General features: G+C 46.3%; 1 protein-coding gene across 6 annotated transcripts in view; it reads right to left on the reverse strand.

Moving 5' to 3' along the window:
- Positions 1-504: 504 nt before the first annotated feature.
- The window catches only part of ANXA6 (annexin A6), a 70,796-nt gene continuing 54,230 nt past the window's right edge, over positions 505-17,070 (reverse strand). For 3 of the 6 annotated variants that reach the window (XM_084839183.1, XM_084839184.1, XM_084839181.1), the window contains exons 18-26: positions 16,104-16,194; positions 14,634-14,713; positions 12,549-12,602; positions 8,605-8,622; positions 6,830-6,923; positions 5,848-5,943; positions 3,294-3,352; positions 2,514-2,636; positions 505-1,699 (exon numbers count right to left, since the gene is read on the reverse strand). In XM_084839183.1, coding sequence (XP_084695309.1) covers positions 1,640-1,699; positions 2,514-2,636; positions 3,294-3,352; positions 5,848-5,943; positions 6,830-6,923; positions 8,605-8,622; positions 12,549-12,602; positions 14,634-14,713; positions 16,104-16,194 — 675 coding nt within the window. In that variant the 3' untranslated portion in view covers positions 505-1,639. The remainder of the gene's footprint in view (positions 1,700-2,513; positions 2,637-3,293; positions 3,353-5,847; positions 5,944-6,829; positions 6,924-8,604; positions 8,623-12,548; positions 12,603-14,633; positions 14,714-16,103; positions 16,195-17,070) is intronic. The other 3 variants (XM_084839185.1, XM_084839187.1, XM_084839182.1) reach the window with 1 other exon arrangement.

Below are 17,070 nucleotides of genomic sequence, written 5' to 3' on the forward strand. Positions count from 1 at the left end.
CTGTCACTGTTCTTTATTGTGGCCTGGGACTAGGCAATGTGAATATATTAAGCACAGTCCCAGCTTGCCTGCACTGGTTGCCAATTTGTTTCCAGGCCAAATTCAAAGCGCTGGTTGTAAACTATAAAGCCCCACATGGCTCGGGACCCCAATTATGCAAGGACAGTGTCTCATATGAACTTACCTGGTCCCTGAGGTCAGCTTCAGAGGGCCTTCTCCGTGTGCCCCCCTCCCTCCCTCCCTCCCTCCCTCCCAGAAGCTCACAGGTGTAAATTCAGGAACAGGGCTTTTCTGTGGTTCCCCATGTATGGAACCGTCTCCCCAATTAAGCTTGTCCGGCGTCGACCCTTACATCTTTTTGGCACCAGGCAAAGACAATGCTTGTGGGCTGCCTTTGTGGTGTTCATCCTAGGCTGTGAGCAGGGGGAGATTGTGCATTGGTGGATGAACACTTTTCATACTGTATTGTTCTTACATTATGTTTTTACGGTATTATTTTTATTTGTATTATTGTGCTGATTATGGCTTATATTGATTTTGGGTATTCTTTCCCTGTTATATTAATCATGGATTTCTGGGTTGTGTATGTTGCTTTGACGTTAATTTTTGTGGTGGGAAGCGACACATAAATTAAAATCATCATCATCCCATTTTACAGGTAGGGAACTGAGGCTGAGAAATAGTGACATGCCAAAGACCATCCCAGTGAGACTTCATGGGTGCTAGGAGCCTTGAGACCAGGCCTCAAGATTCACATTCTACCCCATTGGGCCATGCTGGCACTGTTTCGGACGCCATTTAAAAAAGTCTGTACAGAGTGACCAGACATAGCTGATAAAGGGGGTTTAGAAGTAGATCACATTGGATGTTTCAAGATCTAATTTTAGCCTTGAAACAGGAAGATTGGCCCTGGCTCTCCCTTACACAGAGGTCATAGGGGAAAGTTTTATGCTGATGAGAGCTTCAGAGGCACTCAAAGCCAAAGAGATGTCTCACTGCTTCCACTCAGGGAGAGATCAAAGATGAGACCCCAACTTGCTCCAAACTTGGGAGAAGGGTCAGGTCTCATCCCCACCAGACCTTTGGAGGCTCTGCTTTCAGGCTCCTCTGGAGTGCAGTGCATCTCTCATTTTGTGTTGTGTCAAGTGGTTGTCAGACTCAAGAAAAGGCTGCCATTGGTAACTACATCTGCAGACTACTACATGGGAACTGGATGGGTAAGTGCTTTTTGCATGCCCAGAATCTTATGTAAAATTAGACTCTTGTTGTCCTGTGCTTTTTACAAAAAGAAAAAAAAGCAGCCTAGAGCCAATTCATGGCCAGCAACATTGAACATTTTATTTCTCTGGTTTAAAATACCCATCACAGTGTTACTTCATTGGACATGTGCACGCTAGTCGGTTTTGTATGAATTCAGACAATTTCCCTGCCAGGAGGACTGAGCAATCCCTGTGGTCTTTGCTGCTTGCAGAGTTAAGCTCTTCTGTGATACATTTTTTCCTAGCACAAAGTGAATCTTCTCAGTGGATCCAAAACATCCCCCGAAGTGCCTAAAAGCAACAGTGACATCTAGGCTGCACATATGTGAGTGACAACGGCTCTGACATGAGGACGGGCTTCTACAGCAGTCATGGGTGGCTTAGTTTTCTCCCCCACAAATGGCTAGCAATGCTTTGCAGTAATCTCCTGAGGTGTCCTTCTGCAGAGAGGAAGATAAAGTGACAAGATGAAAACTGGAAATGTTTTCAAATGATCAGCCTTGTGGGTAAAGCCAAGCATATCAAAACACGATATAAATTTTTACCGATTTCCCACTATGTGTCTTTGGGGGCATCTACACTATAGCCTTAAACTAGTCCAACAATCATTACTTTGCAGCAGTGAACCCTGGGAACTGTAGTTCTGTGTGGGGAGACAGATCTCTAACACAGTAGTCTTACCACCCTTAAATTACCAGGATTCTTTGGGGGAAGCTTAAACGAGCATAAAAACGATATACTTATAATGTGGATGTGCCTTCCTTTAGCATCTGCTTAATGCTGGCTGTTAATGAGCTATTCTGCGGCAGCATTGTCATGCAGAAGCCTGATTAAGGGCTGCTTTGACAGTTACAATTTCACAAAGCTCAAGCGCTGCCTGGGAGAGGGAAAGAGCGCTCAAGCAGTAGAGAATTACTCATTTTAGGTGCCTGATCGCTGCACCTGAAGCAAAACGTATGTATATTTCAAACAGTATGCCCTTGTTTTCTCTCTCTGTCTTGCAGGAAGGTAGACCTGCATGGAGGAAAACCTAAGGTGTGAAGCAGTCTTACTGTGACTGCACATTGATCTCCTTTTTTTAGCCTCTGCAGGCAGCTTCTGTGTGGCTGGACCCAGTCAACTAGCTGCCTCAGTCAACTGTCACGAGCACAACCAACCCCACATGCAAACAAGGAGACAAATGATAAAGGCCAGTGCTGCTCAGTGCATACCAATAGGCAAATTTGTGCTTGCAAATGCAGAAGGCCTTGTTACCTCGATCATGTGGTAGAGAGACTTGTCATATATGTCCCAAAATTCACGCCGGATGTTGAGCAGATCCATTTCACTCCTCGAGACCATGATCCTGATGAGAGTTCGGTCGTCTGTGCCAGCACCCTTGAGATAGAAAAAACAGTCAGAAAGAACTGGGGGGGGGGGGAGCAGGAAGTGCTGGGATTTCCCCACATTGCCAGTAGCAAAATATTTTGAAGAGATGGCAACCATCACCCAGAATTTGGGTATTTTTGTTTACTCAATGACACCGGGGAGAAGATTAAACAGGAGCGTCCATATTCTGTTTTGCTAAATTTATATCAGCACTGAAATATGAGCTGCCTTCAGAGAGGTTGCTGGGCCCCTGCCACTGTCGTCTCCAGGGCCTGCTTCGCTCTGCAGCTGGTGCTGCTCCTCTCCCTGCTGCACTCAGGTTCTATATTTGGGGCAGGAGAAAGATGCAAGTCTTGGGGTTGAGTGCTGCGTCTCTCACCACTGCATCTGTTCCCGTGACAAGTTTTCCAAGTTAGCTCCCTTTATGCAAGCGACACACGGTTTGAGCTAGCTGGAGGATATGGGGATCTCTCTATTGGTAGAGACCTTAACTTGGGGGGGGGGGAAGTGTCCAAGTGGTAATTAATTATTTCCAGCCCTTTTGAAATAAGCAAGCTGCTCAGGGAGCCCCCCTCCCACCACTACACAATCAGATTCTCACACAAAGGTACTGAGCCAACTTTTCTTCCCTCAGTGAGTCAACAGCAAAGGGAGTGTTGTTTTTACCTTCATGGACTTGTAGAGCTTGTCAGCAAAGAAAGCTTGCTTGTTCTTGACACTCCGCACTTCAAACAGAGAGGGACAAGGAAGGCAACAGCATGACAATATTGCCCAGGAAGGGCCCAGCATTGGCTGTATTCAAAATACCCCATCTCAGCCATTCCCTGAAACACACACTCCCAACCAATGTTTGAAAAGAGCCAAAAGGTAAAACTGGTCATATTATAGTTTGCATGTAGGAAGAAAAGGATCCGGGGAGAAGACAGCTCTTGCAAAGAGCCATCGCAAGTTGCTCTACTGTACTTCCAAAATGGGCAGGTTGACAGGGCGGGGAAAATTTCCAGAGGGGCAGCCAGGTTCGTCTGTTGCAGCACAAACAACAAAGACCCTTGTGGCACCTTCCAGATGAATACATTTATTATGGCATGAACTTTCATGGATTACACAGTCCACTTCATCAGATGTGCAAACTGTTATCCGCACATGGCTGGAGGGAAGGAGGGAGGGAATTGTAAAGAGTGAGGTCAGAAGGAAACAAAGTACAGAAAGTACAGACAGCGACAAGCATGTCATTGTCCCGTCCTTGCCAGTAACAGCGGCCATTCACAAAAGAGTTGTTACTGACAACACAGACATCCCAGCATTGGTGAGCTGATGAACACTTGCAGTATAATAACAAGACTTTTATCCCAAATCACTCCCCAGCCACAGATTACAGCATCTGGGCCTCTCTCTGATGGATGGAGGCTTCCAGAGTTCAGGTGTACATATGCATTGTCTTGTTGCCTCAGCTCCATGAAGGAAAAAAGTGAACTAAAATTAAAACCAAAATTCTGTTGATTGCAGTAAGGAGGAAAGACATATGGATGGCTGGGTAGCCACTTCCTGATCTGACAATATGTGCAAGAAAGTTGCAAAATGTTCGAGCTGTGTAGCAAGAAACGAGACATTTAGCAAGTGGAGTTTCTGTGATAAGCAGCCTTCAGTGCTACTCAACCTTCTACTCAGCCTCTTGCTCTGGGCACCTCACCTGAAGCAGGTGTGGTAGGAAGCTGGGCAGTTGTGCCCAATGCAGCGCAACAAAATGAACAGGGAAGCAGCAATTAAAGAAGCCACTTTTAAGTCAGGTGTTGGCAATGCTAGTGGGTAGCGTGGCTGCTTCCTGTTGGCCTTGGTGAATATTCTCTTTAGAAGCCCGTTGAGGAGAACAGGCTGGCAGGCAGGCTACCCAGAAAATCAGCCTACTTCAGCAGGGGTGCACAACCCTTAGCTCCCCAAGGCCATAACTGCAGCACCCCAGGATGCCCAACCTCCTCGCCACCACATTCCCTCCCAGCAATCATGATACAGATATCTCTTTCCTCACTGGCAGCAGTAGCAGAGTGGTATGTATCAGGAGGATCGCTGGGGGAGTGGGTGGAAAGAGGGGTCTCCACTCTCTTCTCTGGAGATCATCACAGAGACAACTTTTTTTCTGCTTCTGCAGCAAGGGAAGAGGGGTCTGTATCAGGATCTCTGGGATGTGTATGCATGTGTAAGTACATGCATGCGTCGGCAAGTTATGTGCACATGTGGGTGACCATGTTTCCTCCAACCCAGCATCACATATTTTATGTATTATCTTTATATCCTGCCTTTTTTCCTCTTGCAAGGAACCCAGGGTGGCTTATAGGGTCCTCCTCCTCACAACAACCCTGTGAGGTAGGTTAGGCTGACAGTCACTGACTGGCCCAAAGTCATCCAGTAAGATCCATGGCCAAGTAGGGACTAGAACCCGGATCTCCCGACTCCCAGTCCAACACTCTAGCCACTACACCACACTGCCTCTCAGTGAAGGGTTGAAACAGTTGTGTAATCCCTACGCTACTGCCAAGCAAGAAGACAGTGATGAAGATACAATGCTGGAAGGATTCAAGATCTAAGCTCCCATGACAAGCTGCTGAAGTAAAGCTAAAGTTCCTTAAGGGTTCACTGATGTCAATGTGACTCTTAAGCACAGATTCTATCCAGCAATTGAATCTTAACCACAAGGATTTGAAATCTGCACAGCCATCGCCACGCTAGGCCGCGTGGAACATTCTTACCAAGCATGGCACCTGGTAATATATGTGGCATGTTAGGAATCTGAAGTTTTTATTTAAAATTGAGCACGTTTCTAGCTCTTATGGTTGTGCAGAAAAGGCTGAAAATGTGCAGACAGGTTTTAGTAAACTTCATCTTGATTACTGAGCCTATGTAAAATTTCCAGAGGCTAGGAGCCATCCCTTTCCCAACAGCCATCAGCTCTTTCCCACAGACCCATAACATGCTAGCCATACATTAATCCCATTTTACAAAATAGCCAAGTTCTGCAAAATAATGCACTCCACATTTCTGCAAATGAAATAAAATAGGAAATTAACTTAGCCCCTCCTTGCGTAACCAATGCAAATTATAGAAATTTGCTTAACAGCTGACGAGTTGCAAAATCAAGTTCAGCATGGCCAGGTTTGGTCAAGTCCACACTCCATATGTAAGGAAACCAGAAACTCCTCGTTAAGCCCGTGTTAAATACACTCACCGATGGCTAAAAAGGCATCCCGCACATCTCCAGACATCCGCTTGTTGATGGCATGTGCCACATCGTGGTTTGTCATCTTAATGAACTCCTGGAAGACTGCAAGGATCAAGGACAGAGTGTAAGAAGTTAGAATTTCCTATCTCTGCAGAACTGACCTAAGAGCTAGATTGGGGGACCAAGCCAAACCCCCTAGTGAGCCTCAGGGTTGGTGACAATGGGGCCACAAAGTTGCTGACACCCTCTGGCCACTTCTTCAGTGTGTTAGGGCCAAACTAAACGTTTGGCTAATCACAAATAATGGAGAAAGTTTCACTTACCTTCGTGTAAGCACGTGCAGCCCCGGTTTGGATTGAGACCATTAAACCTCCTCCCTCAATTCCCCCCTCAATGCCTTTAAAAGGGGGGGGAGCCTCCACTGACTCCATGGAGATTCCCCCCGCCTTTTTTTTTAACTCCCCTTTCCCCTGCCAACCATGGGTGTGTGGAATTTCAGGGGGGAAACTGGTGGTGGTGGGAGGTTTAATTCCCCCCAGAGCACCAAAGTCCTGATCCAAATCAGGGCTGCACACGCTTATGTAAAAGTAAATAAAACTATCATGCATCGGAATAGCTAAACATTTAGCTTGGCTCTTAGAAGATACAGGTTCAAGGACAATTAGGTACTGCCACAGGGAAGCATCAAATATCAAGGCATGCCCCAGAAATAGACCATTAACCATTCCGAGGAAAGGTGCAGCTGATGAAATGAACCTCCTGGCCTTGAAGTCCAACGGCCAGAGGAGATGGTTTCCTTCAGCTAAAAAGGAGAATGGCCACATCCGTGTACCCAAGTGGTTGCATCAGCAGCCCCTTGCCTTCAAGGCCCTTAGGGGGTGACAACAGCCCTTTCCCAAGCAGAAACAGCATGGCCTGAAAAGGTCAGGTCAATGAGTTTGTACCTAGCTGTGGACTAGAAGCACTCACACCATGCCCTCCTCCCTACCTCTCTTGAGTTGCGGGTAGCTCTGTGTGCACAAAATGCTCAGGAAGCGTGTCTCGAGGGATGTCGAGTCATCGCCAGAAACATCAGACAATTTCTGCAAAACCAATAAACAATGAAGGGGCGGGGAAGAACAGCAAAGGACGGGGCTAGGAAACGCTGTTGTTTGGCTTACCGAGAGCCTCTACAAGGGGGTCAGAATATTGTCTGCATTCATCTATCTGAATAAGAGGTGGGATGCCTAAGTAAAGCTACCTGGTTTGATAGAGGTGCTCCCTTCCCCTGTTAATCCAGCATCAGACATTGTGAAAGGAGCTCAGTCCATGCCCACTATGGAAAGTCTGTTGCCTGTTCCCTCTCCAAATCTAATTCTTTTTCCATGGGCACAGAACATATTGCTATTCAAAGTTATCCGGTGAGGGATCACATTAATTAACTCTTAAGCCACTGTATCTACTTTCAGTTTTGCCGCAGAACTGAGATCCAAGCACTACAAGAGGAGCATTTTCTTTCTTGCTTTTCCACTACATCACCTCCAGGTGGAACAGTGGTATTGCAGAATCGTGCAAATGTTAAGAGGAAATCGCACTTTCTCTCACTTTCACAATTAAGTGCCGCATTTTCCCTGCTCTAAAAAACTTGCTGCAAGTGCTGGTTAGACACAGAAGCAAAGCAAAACTAGTGGGTCATTGTGAACACATAAACAACCATGAGTAGGGAATGATGAGTGCATGATAAATGCCTCGTGTAGAAAAGCCCCAAATGTCCTTGTCCTATGACTGTAACTAAAAGAGAGAGACACGCACTCTCTCCAATGCAGCCTTCCCCAAAGTGATGTCCTCCAAATCTTTTGGACTACAACTCCCATCAGCCCCAGTCAGCATGGCCAATGGTCAGGAATGCTGAGAGCTGTCATCCAAAACATCTGGAGGGCACCAGTTGGGGAAGGCTGCTGTACTGGGTCCATAGTAGAACCCTCCCCTCCCCAAGATTATGCACACCTCCAATATGGAGGCTATTTGTCAGCTCAACATTTCTTCCCCACCTTAAATTGACTACTCAATTGCTTTTCTATCTAGCCAAAACAGATGTCACTCTTTACATGTCTGCCTTTATGCACAGTGGGGCAGAACACATGACAACAAAAAAACAACAACCACATTCCCCAAAATATGTCCCCACACACAGATGTGTGAAACTGTCCTCTGACAGTCACCACTACAGCGTTATGTTCATTTATCTTCCCATGGGATTCTTATGTAGCAGCACCCATCATGACCAGTGGCTTCCCGAAGGACTTTGATAGCCCTCACTGCCTATTGAACTGATCATCACATCTAACCGTTAACACGATGGGAAATGAGGAGGTATCCTTCCCTCCTGATTCTAAACAGGGTCAAACCCAGGAAGGATCCATAGCTCATATGGATAGATCATAGGTCTCGGGTTCAACGTTTAGGTAGAATAGACAATGTGGGGCTAAATGGATAGCACAATGGTCAGGCCCCGCCTATGAAAGCTTCACGTGTTCAGTCTTACTGCCCCCCTTATGGCATTCTGTCCCCAGTATGGAATCTGGTCATCTGTGGGAAAGCCCTAATGTTAACGTGTGCATATGAGACAGAACAAAGCAACGCTGACGGCTCCAGGCAAAACCCACACTTTAATCTTGAAAAGGCGACATGGTATTTAGTTCCATCTCGCTCCCTAAAACTTGCTCTCGATTATATTCTTAGACGTACAGAAAGAGTTGGGGGGGGGGGGAGGCAGGCACTCACCAAGGTTTCAGCAACGACCTGACAACAGAGAGAAAGAGGGAGAGAGAGAGACAGGAAGGCAACAGGGTCAGAGATGGTGCTGCACAGGCCTTGCCAGGGTTTTCACAGATAAAATGGGGCCATTCTAACGTCTCAAGTGGACACTGGCATTAGTACACACTACTGAATAGTGGCCACAGGGCGGAACTTTATTTTCCACGACTTGTTCAGAGGCTCAGACCATACACAGCACTTCAATGGCGGTCTAAGTGTGTCCAATTGAGTGGCTAACACCCCCCCTCCCCGGCAAACCACCCTAACCTCAGTTTAGATATAATCTGTTAATACAAAGGCAACGTGGCAGGAGAAAACTTATTTTAAAAGGAAACAGGGAAATAAGGGGCAACAACGGTTCCTATGGCTGGAGCACAGAAGCGGCATGTATGTGTATGATTTTCTGATCAGATGCACAAGAATCCCAGAAAACAAGGCCTTCGCCCCAAGGAGCTTCTAATTTGACAGACAGGCCAAGGCCAGATTCGAGAAGTGTGGGAAAAGGGAAGCAACAAACAGTCAGCACTGAAGCAGGGATCAGCCGCAGGCATCTAAGCCAAAGGAAGGTAGAGGCTGGATTTATGTGGATGGCAGGAAAGAGTGGTCTTGGGGGCAGAAAAGTGATTCGGGGAACCGCTTCCTGCTGCCAGCCTCAGTGTGCTGATGGGCCATCTATGCTAGAATTAGATATGGTACAGCCGGACGTGGTGGTGCTGGTGGGGGTCTCACTGGCCAATAAAGTGTTCTGAACATTCCAGTGTATATCCCCAGCTTGCTAAGCATGGAGAGCCGCAAACAGTGAAGGGCCGGGTTGTGTTACAATCTGCCTACAAATACAGTGTTTTAGCCAGAGTCCTCTGTATCTCTCTCTTTCTCCTGCCCAAACTGATGCAGCCGCAAAGAAACGCACAGCTCATTCAGTAACAGAAAAAACCCCATGCGTGAACATGCAGGAGTATCACCGCTCCCCCAAACGGAATGCTAACTTGCTCTTGCTCTCCACATCACTCAGAGCTCAGCTGAAGCCGCCTCAACAAATCCTCCTCCCCCAGCCCCTGCCTCCCCACAGTTGGCATTTAATACAGGTTGTTTAACCAGTTTGTCTTTTTAATGGAGCTGTCCCTGGTTATGGATTACACAGCTGCATCCTGCCAGTTCTGCTGAAGGGTTTCCATCTCTGAAAGATGGAGCTTTTCATCAACATTAAGAAGGCCTACATGAGTCTTCCACAACCCAGCACTCTCTGGATGTGCTGAACCACAACTCCCATCATCCCCAGCCAGCATGCCCACTGGCCATGTTGGCTGGGGATGATGGGAACTATAACCAGCTTGTCCAGAGGGAGCAAGGTTGGGGAAGATTGTCCTACGTGAAGGTTTAACACACACAAGCAACTTGAGCAATCTGAGTTAATGAAGCCATGCTGGAACCCCCGAGCTGAGAAACTCGTGCGACGAGAGCTGTGCCGGAGCATAAGATCCACCCTGAATACATGCACTATAACTGCCAGTGCAGGACTGGCCTTGCGGGTACTGGGTTCAAGTGCCTCTAAGGAAAGGAAAAATCTGAGAGCCGGCAGTGGCATGGGTTTTTTTCAACCCAAGCAACAACATACGTGTGTGTGTGTGTGTGTGTATACATATATGTGCGTGTATGTATATATATGTGTGTGTGTGTATATATACATGTGTGTGTGTATATAAACATATTTATGTGTGCGTGTGTATATATACATGTGTGCGTGTGTGTGCGTGTGCGTGTATATATATATGGTGGGGAATTGCTCTAAACCAGCAGGGCATCCACCATAAAGCTTCAAATCTCCTCTCTGTCTATAAAGTATGTTATATTGTTTTTAATATTATATTGTATTTTATATTATATTGCATTCCATTCTTTCACATTTTTATTGTATTTTATATTTTTAATTGTTATACAACATTTTAGTTTTTCAACAGTTTGTAATCTGCCCAGAGGATGTTAGTTATTGGATGGATTAAAAATGTAACAAATACACAAACAAATATTATGAAGCCTTCCCTATATTATGGACTGGCCAAACGAGCAGCCTTCTCTTCCGTAGGCTGATGGGGCTTTCTTGAGCTTAGGAGAAATTGCAGGGCAAGGCAAGGTTTCCCAGGCAGATTGGTTTGATTCTTCCCTAGCTCTGTTTAGCAGGAGCAAGAGCCATAGCCTTGTCCAGCCATTCAAGTTACTCACCCGATAAAGGAGAGCGGGGAAGAGCATGCTGGCTCAGCCCTCCCCCGTCACCATCCTCAGCCCTCCATGAGCTGGAGGCAAAGCAGGAAGCGGGTTCTGCTCTAGTACGGTCACCACTCCAGGGTTCTAAAACCAGGGTTCTAAATCATGAGGGGAGCCCAAAGTAGAAGAAAAGGCTCCCCTGCAGCAGATGTTTGCCTCCAAGTCAAGGAGAGCAACAAGATGGCTGCAGGGCTGGGGTGCACTCCTTCCCGCTCTCCTGCATCAGGTGAGGAACTAGAACCCCTGAATGGGGCAGTTCTTGTGTCTATGTTGGCTTTATATGTGTCATGCAAGGAAGCCCTGACCGTTCTTTTTATTTTAAAGAAAAGCAGCTTTGGGGCAGTGGAGTATGGAGTGGAGCAGTGGTGGCAGTAGGGTGGCTTAACCCTTTTCCTTTCCACTGCTTCGCCACTCCCAAATACCCAAGCTGCTTTGCCTCCCTCCTGTGAAGGGCTCAAAATGAATGCTTTCAAGAGAAAACAGTGTGTGTGTGTTTGGGGGGACGACGACAGCGTAACAGAGAAGCTGTGGGCACGGAAAATGTTAAGTACCCACTTCCCTTTGCCATTCTAAATTCCTGTTTACTAGAGGGCCTTTGAAAATGGCATCAAGGCTTTCTTTAAAAGATCTGCAAATTAGATAGCCTCTTAGGGCCACTTTATACACTCAGCAGTGTTAAGTGTCGACCCTCTTCTGGTGCTGTATCAACTCTAGGCTGCAGGCGGGAGTTTGCATGTTTGACCCCCCCCCACACACACACACACATACGGCCATAACTCGGTGCCAGAGGACATGTATTGAATGGAAAAGGTCCCAGGTTCAAGACTCCTGTCTGAAATCCCCCCAAAACTGCTGCCAGGCTGTAGTTACACAATAGTTGTGCAGTTCCAAAATATGTTTCATTTGCACATTATCACTGGAAGTCATACCGTGTTGGTCACCTTGCATATTTTCAACGTGTGGCTCAGTTTCCAGAGGTCTTCCCACTAGGGCTACTTGGTGTGAGGCACTAAGGGCACAATCCTACACGTATTTCGTCAGAAAAAAGCCCAACGACACCCAGCATTCCCCAGCCAGCCATGTTAAACATGTATAGGATTGTGCCCTAAGGGTGCTACCAGACCTAGTGTTTCATACGTGATCACAGCTTGAATCAGAATACCTGTTACCAGCTATCTTAACTATCAGGGAACTCACTGCCACAAAATCAGGCAGATGCGCAGGATCAGCGCGGCCGACAGAACTACTGTCCTGCCACATTAACAGAACTAACATCCCAAACTAGGAACTTCTTCTTTATGTCAGTGTGAAAATTCCACAGGTGTGGATGGTACAATGCTTTATTCTAGGCCTCGCAACACTCAGGGTCACTAGTTTGATGGCGACTTTGCATTTTTAATGGAGAAAGTAGAATATATTTTAGAAAAAGGGCTCCGTAGCGGATTCATTTCACTTTCAATGTATTCAGAGCCACAGGCATGCAATCTAGTATAGAGTGCAGACGTTCAGTAAAATAAAGCACAGGCAAAAATCAGCTAGTATCAATTTCTGTATTTTCGGTTCCAAAACATGGAGGAAAGGCTAAAAGAAATAATGGTCCCTGCATCTGTGGTTCATTTTGCGCATATATCAAAGTGTGTATTTCTCACCTGGGCATCCGCATGAGCTTTCATGAAGTCCTCTCCTCCTTCATCACGGCTCCCCTATGTTTAAAGATGGGAAAAAAACAGTGGATAAAGCTGCAAAAAGCATCTAAATAAGCGGGTTCAAGCAAGCAGAATGGCCATGATTGGGCCCGGCGTCAGAAGGCAGCATCCTTGGGTAGCAACCAACACACTGTCCTGGACCTTCTTTTCTGGTGCTCTGATGAGCAGCAGGTCAGCCCCCCTTACAATTGCCCACAATGCCATAGAGCAGTGCATTATGGGCAACCACAACAGCAGCTTCCTGGCACTCAGAAGAGAGCTACCACCACTACTGGCATCATCATGCCTGGTGTTTATACTGTGGACTTTGGGGCATTACCTTTTTGTTCTCCCAGGCATTTTAATTAGATTTTTAGTGTTCTAAATCTTATTATAGTTTTAGATCTTTGCACTGCTGCTGGTTTTTACTTCGGCTTTATACTGTAGTTTTAAACGTTTAAAAATGTTATACTGTGCTTTGTCTTGTTGTTGTATTTTATGGTTTTAACTGTTGTGAACCATCCAGAGAGCTTCAGCTATTGGGCAATATAGAAATGTAACAAATAAATAGGTGTTTGACTGTTGTCCACCCCAACTATTCCAGAACGGTGCCTGTCCACAATGTATTTTTAGTATTGCTTATTATGAGAGTGCCTAACACAGCTGAAGGCTTTAGGGTGCAATCCAATGGCCACTAGACAGTGGCGAGACAGGCACAGGATTTTTCATTTTCTGGGAAATGAGCTCAGAGCCAGTGCTCCGAGCTTGGTTCCCAGAAATCTGACTTCCTGCTCCCTCCCCTGCTGCCTCATAAGTGGTGTGGTTCGTCCCCGGCTCTATGCTTGGAAGAGCAGCGTGGAGCGGGGGAAAAGGGGCCATTCCCGGGGGTGGGGAGGGGACAAGGGAAACGCCGGTATGATGCTTCCTATGCGCCAATCTAGCCTCTTCCCTCTGCTCTGAGGTGCCCTGGCAAGACAGCCAAAATCAGCCGTCTAGCCGCAAATGCAGGGCGGCCATAGCGCGGAGGAGAAGATCCCATCTGCACTCCACCCTCCCTACATTGGATAGTCAGTCGCCTCCGAGTTTGGAGGCGAACGACTATCCCCATAGGACTGCACCCTTATAGAAATGAAAGGATGACAAACTTCCTATCCACAAATTTACAGTGTATGAGGCCAGGACATTACAAACTAGAGTCCAGCAAACATGAAAGACCTGTTCAACAAAGCTTGAGAAGAAGCAAGACCTTCAGAAATGTAGAAAGATAAAACAAGATGAATATTCTGGGAAATAAACTTAAAAGATAGAGAGCAATAAAGGAAAAATAATAGGTATGACGGGGCGGTAGGTAAGACTGCATGATTGGCTTCAAAATCCTAGCTTGGAGCATTAGGTTTCTATTTCTAAGGGACAACTAGCTTCCTCCAGCCAACACCAACTCGTTCTAGAGAACACAACAGTACTTTAGTTCTTCAATATTATGATGTGTTACGAAGACTGATGATGCACACATTGCTACCATCAGATGAATGTTGCTTCAATTCTATCCATGTGGTGACTGTCACCATGGAGCAAAGCAAGTCGGATGCAGCACAGGTGGGGTTATTCTTGCCTACTCCAAACAGCTTTTTTAAAAATAAAGAGGCTGTGATTGTGAAGAAAAGGCAAAGCAATTTAAAGCAGCCGCCAGATTAAATATAGGTTGCGAGCTTTTCCATTTTGCCAGAACTCGTGTGCCTTTAACACACTGCATAACAAGCAAAGATCACAGCTTGAACCTTTACGCCCATCAGCGCTCCTCTGTATCAGAGAAATGATTCAGCCGTTTATTTTTTGGTCCTGTTGCTTGTCATGCCACTGTCAAAGGGCCAGGAGCCTTGCTCTACTCCCTCCCCGCAGCCCCCAAAATAAGAGAGAGAGACCATAACCCTACCTTCGTAAATTGGCTGTAACATCTGCACAACCCCATCAATGTTAGAAAGCTGGAGATGTTAAATTTTGTTTTAACGGAAGGCTATTAGGGAAGCATGCAGGAGAAAGAGTCCTTACCAGAGCCAGAGAGATGAGGATCCTTTTGAAATGCCCTGAGGTGTCAGAACTCAATGAATCCTCCAAAGATGTCTGATAGGCTGGTGGAGGGAAAGAGCAGGGGGAAAAGGACTTCATAATGGAGACACCAGAAATATATACTGGAGTACTGATCCTCATCTTGCCCCCTGTCTGAACATCGATTTTTGTGCATTTTCCCTATGTTCATTGTGACTCATTACATACTCACGCAATGATGTATGAGGAGACCAGCTGCACACAAAGAACAACCCAGTATACCAACAAAGAATCGTGTGGCACCTTAAGGATGAACAAATTTAATCTGGCTTTCATGGACTACTATATGCCTACCACTCTGGAAACTAATATACCAATAGACTGCAATAAATGGGAGCACAAATGTCTTGTTTTCATGTGTAACATGGGAGCGTAAGAACCATGCGTACCATAGGAACACAGGAAGCTGCCTTATACTGAGTCAGACAATTGGTCCATCTAGCCCAGTATTGTTGGCACTGATGGGCATCGGCTCTCCAGGGTTTGAGGCAGGACTCTTTTCTTGTCCTACCAGGAGAAGCCGGGGATCGAACCTAGGACCTTCTGCATGAAAAGCATGTGCTCTATCACACTGAGCTATGGCCCCTCTCATGTTCAGCACTACTATAGGGTTAGTGCTCAACATACAGTTGTGTGTTCTTAAGTAGAGGTGCTCTCCAGTATCTATCCTAGCGTTAAAGGCACAAAGGATACTGGCTTTCAATATAGCTGTCAGAGCACAGGAATGGATCTTTTACCAGAACACACAGATTCCATAATTACAGTCTTGGCAGCATCTACCACCATAATACCCACTGACATGAGCATCTAGAGAGCAGAATTATTTCATTAATGCACTAATAACCTTTTCACAACGTGGTTAATTCTAAGTTAAGTAGCCTTGATAATTTTCCAGCAGCATCACAAATTCAAAATGTTCTCAACGATGTCAATACCCTTTGGAAGAAGAGAAAAAAGTCCACACTTCCAACACAGAGGGTGCTTCCAGATGGGGGCCTCTTAGCGCTAACAGCCAGAAGCCATTATGCAGCTATTCTATTTTTTTTCTTCTCCTTAACGGATTTTCCACAGTAAGAAAAAAGATGGCAGAAGCAGTGGCAAAACACAGGATGGTTACAAGAGGTTGTTGGCTGTCCCCACCCCCCAAATTCTGTCAATGAGGCAGAGTGATGGTGCCTTGAAAGACTCTAAGGGTGCAATCCTACGCATGTTTAGACAGAAAAAAGCCCTACAACTCCCAGCATTCCCCAGCCAGCCATGCTGGGAGTTGTAGGCCTTTTTTCTATCTAAACATGCATAAGATTGCACCCTAAATGTTTTTATGGAGCAACTCTTAAGTGATAGTCTGCCTTCCCAGTGCACCCATATCCATCTCTCCCTTAAAAAGGGCTGGGTGTCTCTGGAGCATTTCACCTTCTTTGTATGCTGCATTAATTGCTTGGATCTCCTGGTTGTTCCGAGTGGCCAAGATTTCAATGAGAACACTTTCATCGGTTCCGGCCCCCTGAAAGGATAAAGGATATTTGGCCTCTTAGCGGTTGTTAAAAGAGAGAGCTTCGGCTATTGAGCGGTACAGAAATAGATAGATAGATAGATAGATAGATAGATAGATAGATAGATACTTCAGGGCACCCAAGCGTCTACATTTCTGGATGCAAGGCATCATGCTGCTGGGAGATGGGTCAGCACAGTGACCTCCAGACACACTCCTTCAACTGTTGACTAAATGAGGGTGGCTCAGGGAGGAGCCAATTAGGGAGTAGGGATTTATTATTTATTATTATTAAATTTATTAATCGCCCATCTGGCTGGTCACCCAGCCACTCTGGGCGATGTACAGTATACAATAAAAGAGTTTAAAACAATAAAATTCTACAGTAAAATCATTTTCTAAAATACCCTAACCCACCCCAAATGCCTGCCTGAACAACCATGTTTTTAATGCACGACGGAAGCTCATTAAGGAGGGGGCATGACGGAGTTCCCTAGGGAGGGAGTTCCACAGAGTGGGGGCCACCACAGAAAAGGCCCTCTCCCTCGTCCCCACCAGTCTAGCTGTCCTGGCTGATGGGACAGAGAGAAGGCCATCCGAGGCTGATCTTGTTAAGCGGCCTGTCTGGTGCTGCTGGAGGCGCTCCTTAAGATAGGCTGGGCCAGAACCATATAGGGTTTTAAAGGTCAAAACCAACACCTTGAATTTGGCCCGGAAAACAACTGGTAACCAGTGCAACTCCTTCAGCACTGGAGTGATGTGATCTCGCCGGCGGCTGCTTTTAATCAGGCAAGCCGCCACGTTCTGTACCAGCTGCAGCTTCCGAACCGTCTTCAAGGGTAACCCCACGTAGAGCGCATTACAGTAGTCTAAACGAGAGGAGACCAG

The sequence above is a fragment of the Heloderma suspectum genome, chromosome 2 (genome assembly GCF_057233095.1).
Source record: "Heloderma suspectum isolate Gila_16-S chromosome 2, 16-S_ref, whole genome shotgun sequence".
Taxonomy (NCBI): Eukaryota; Metazoa; Chordata; class Lepidosauria; order Squamata; family Helodermatidae; genus Heloderma; species Heloderma suspectum.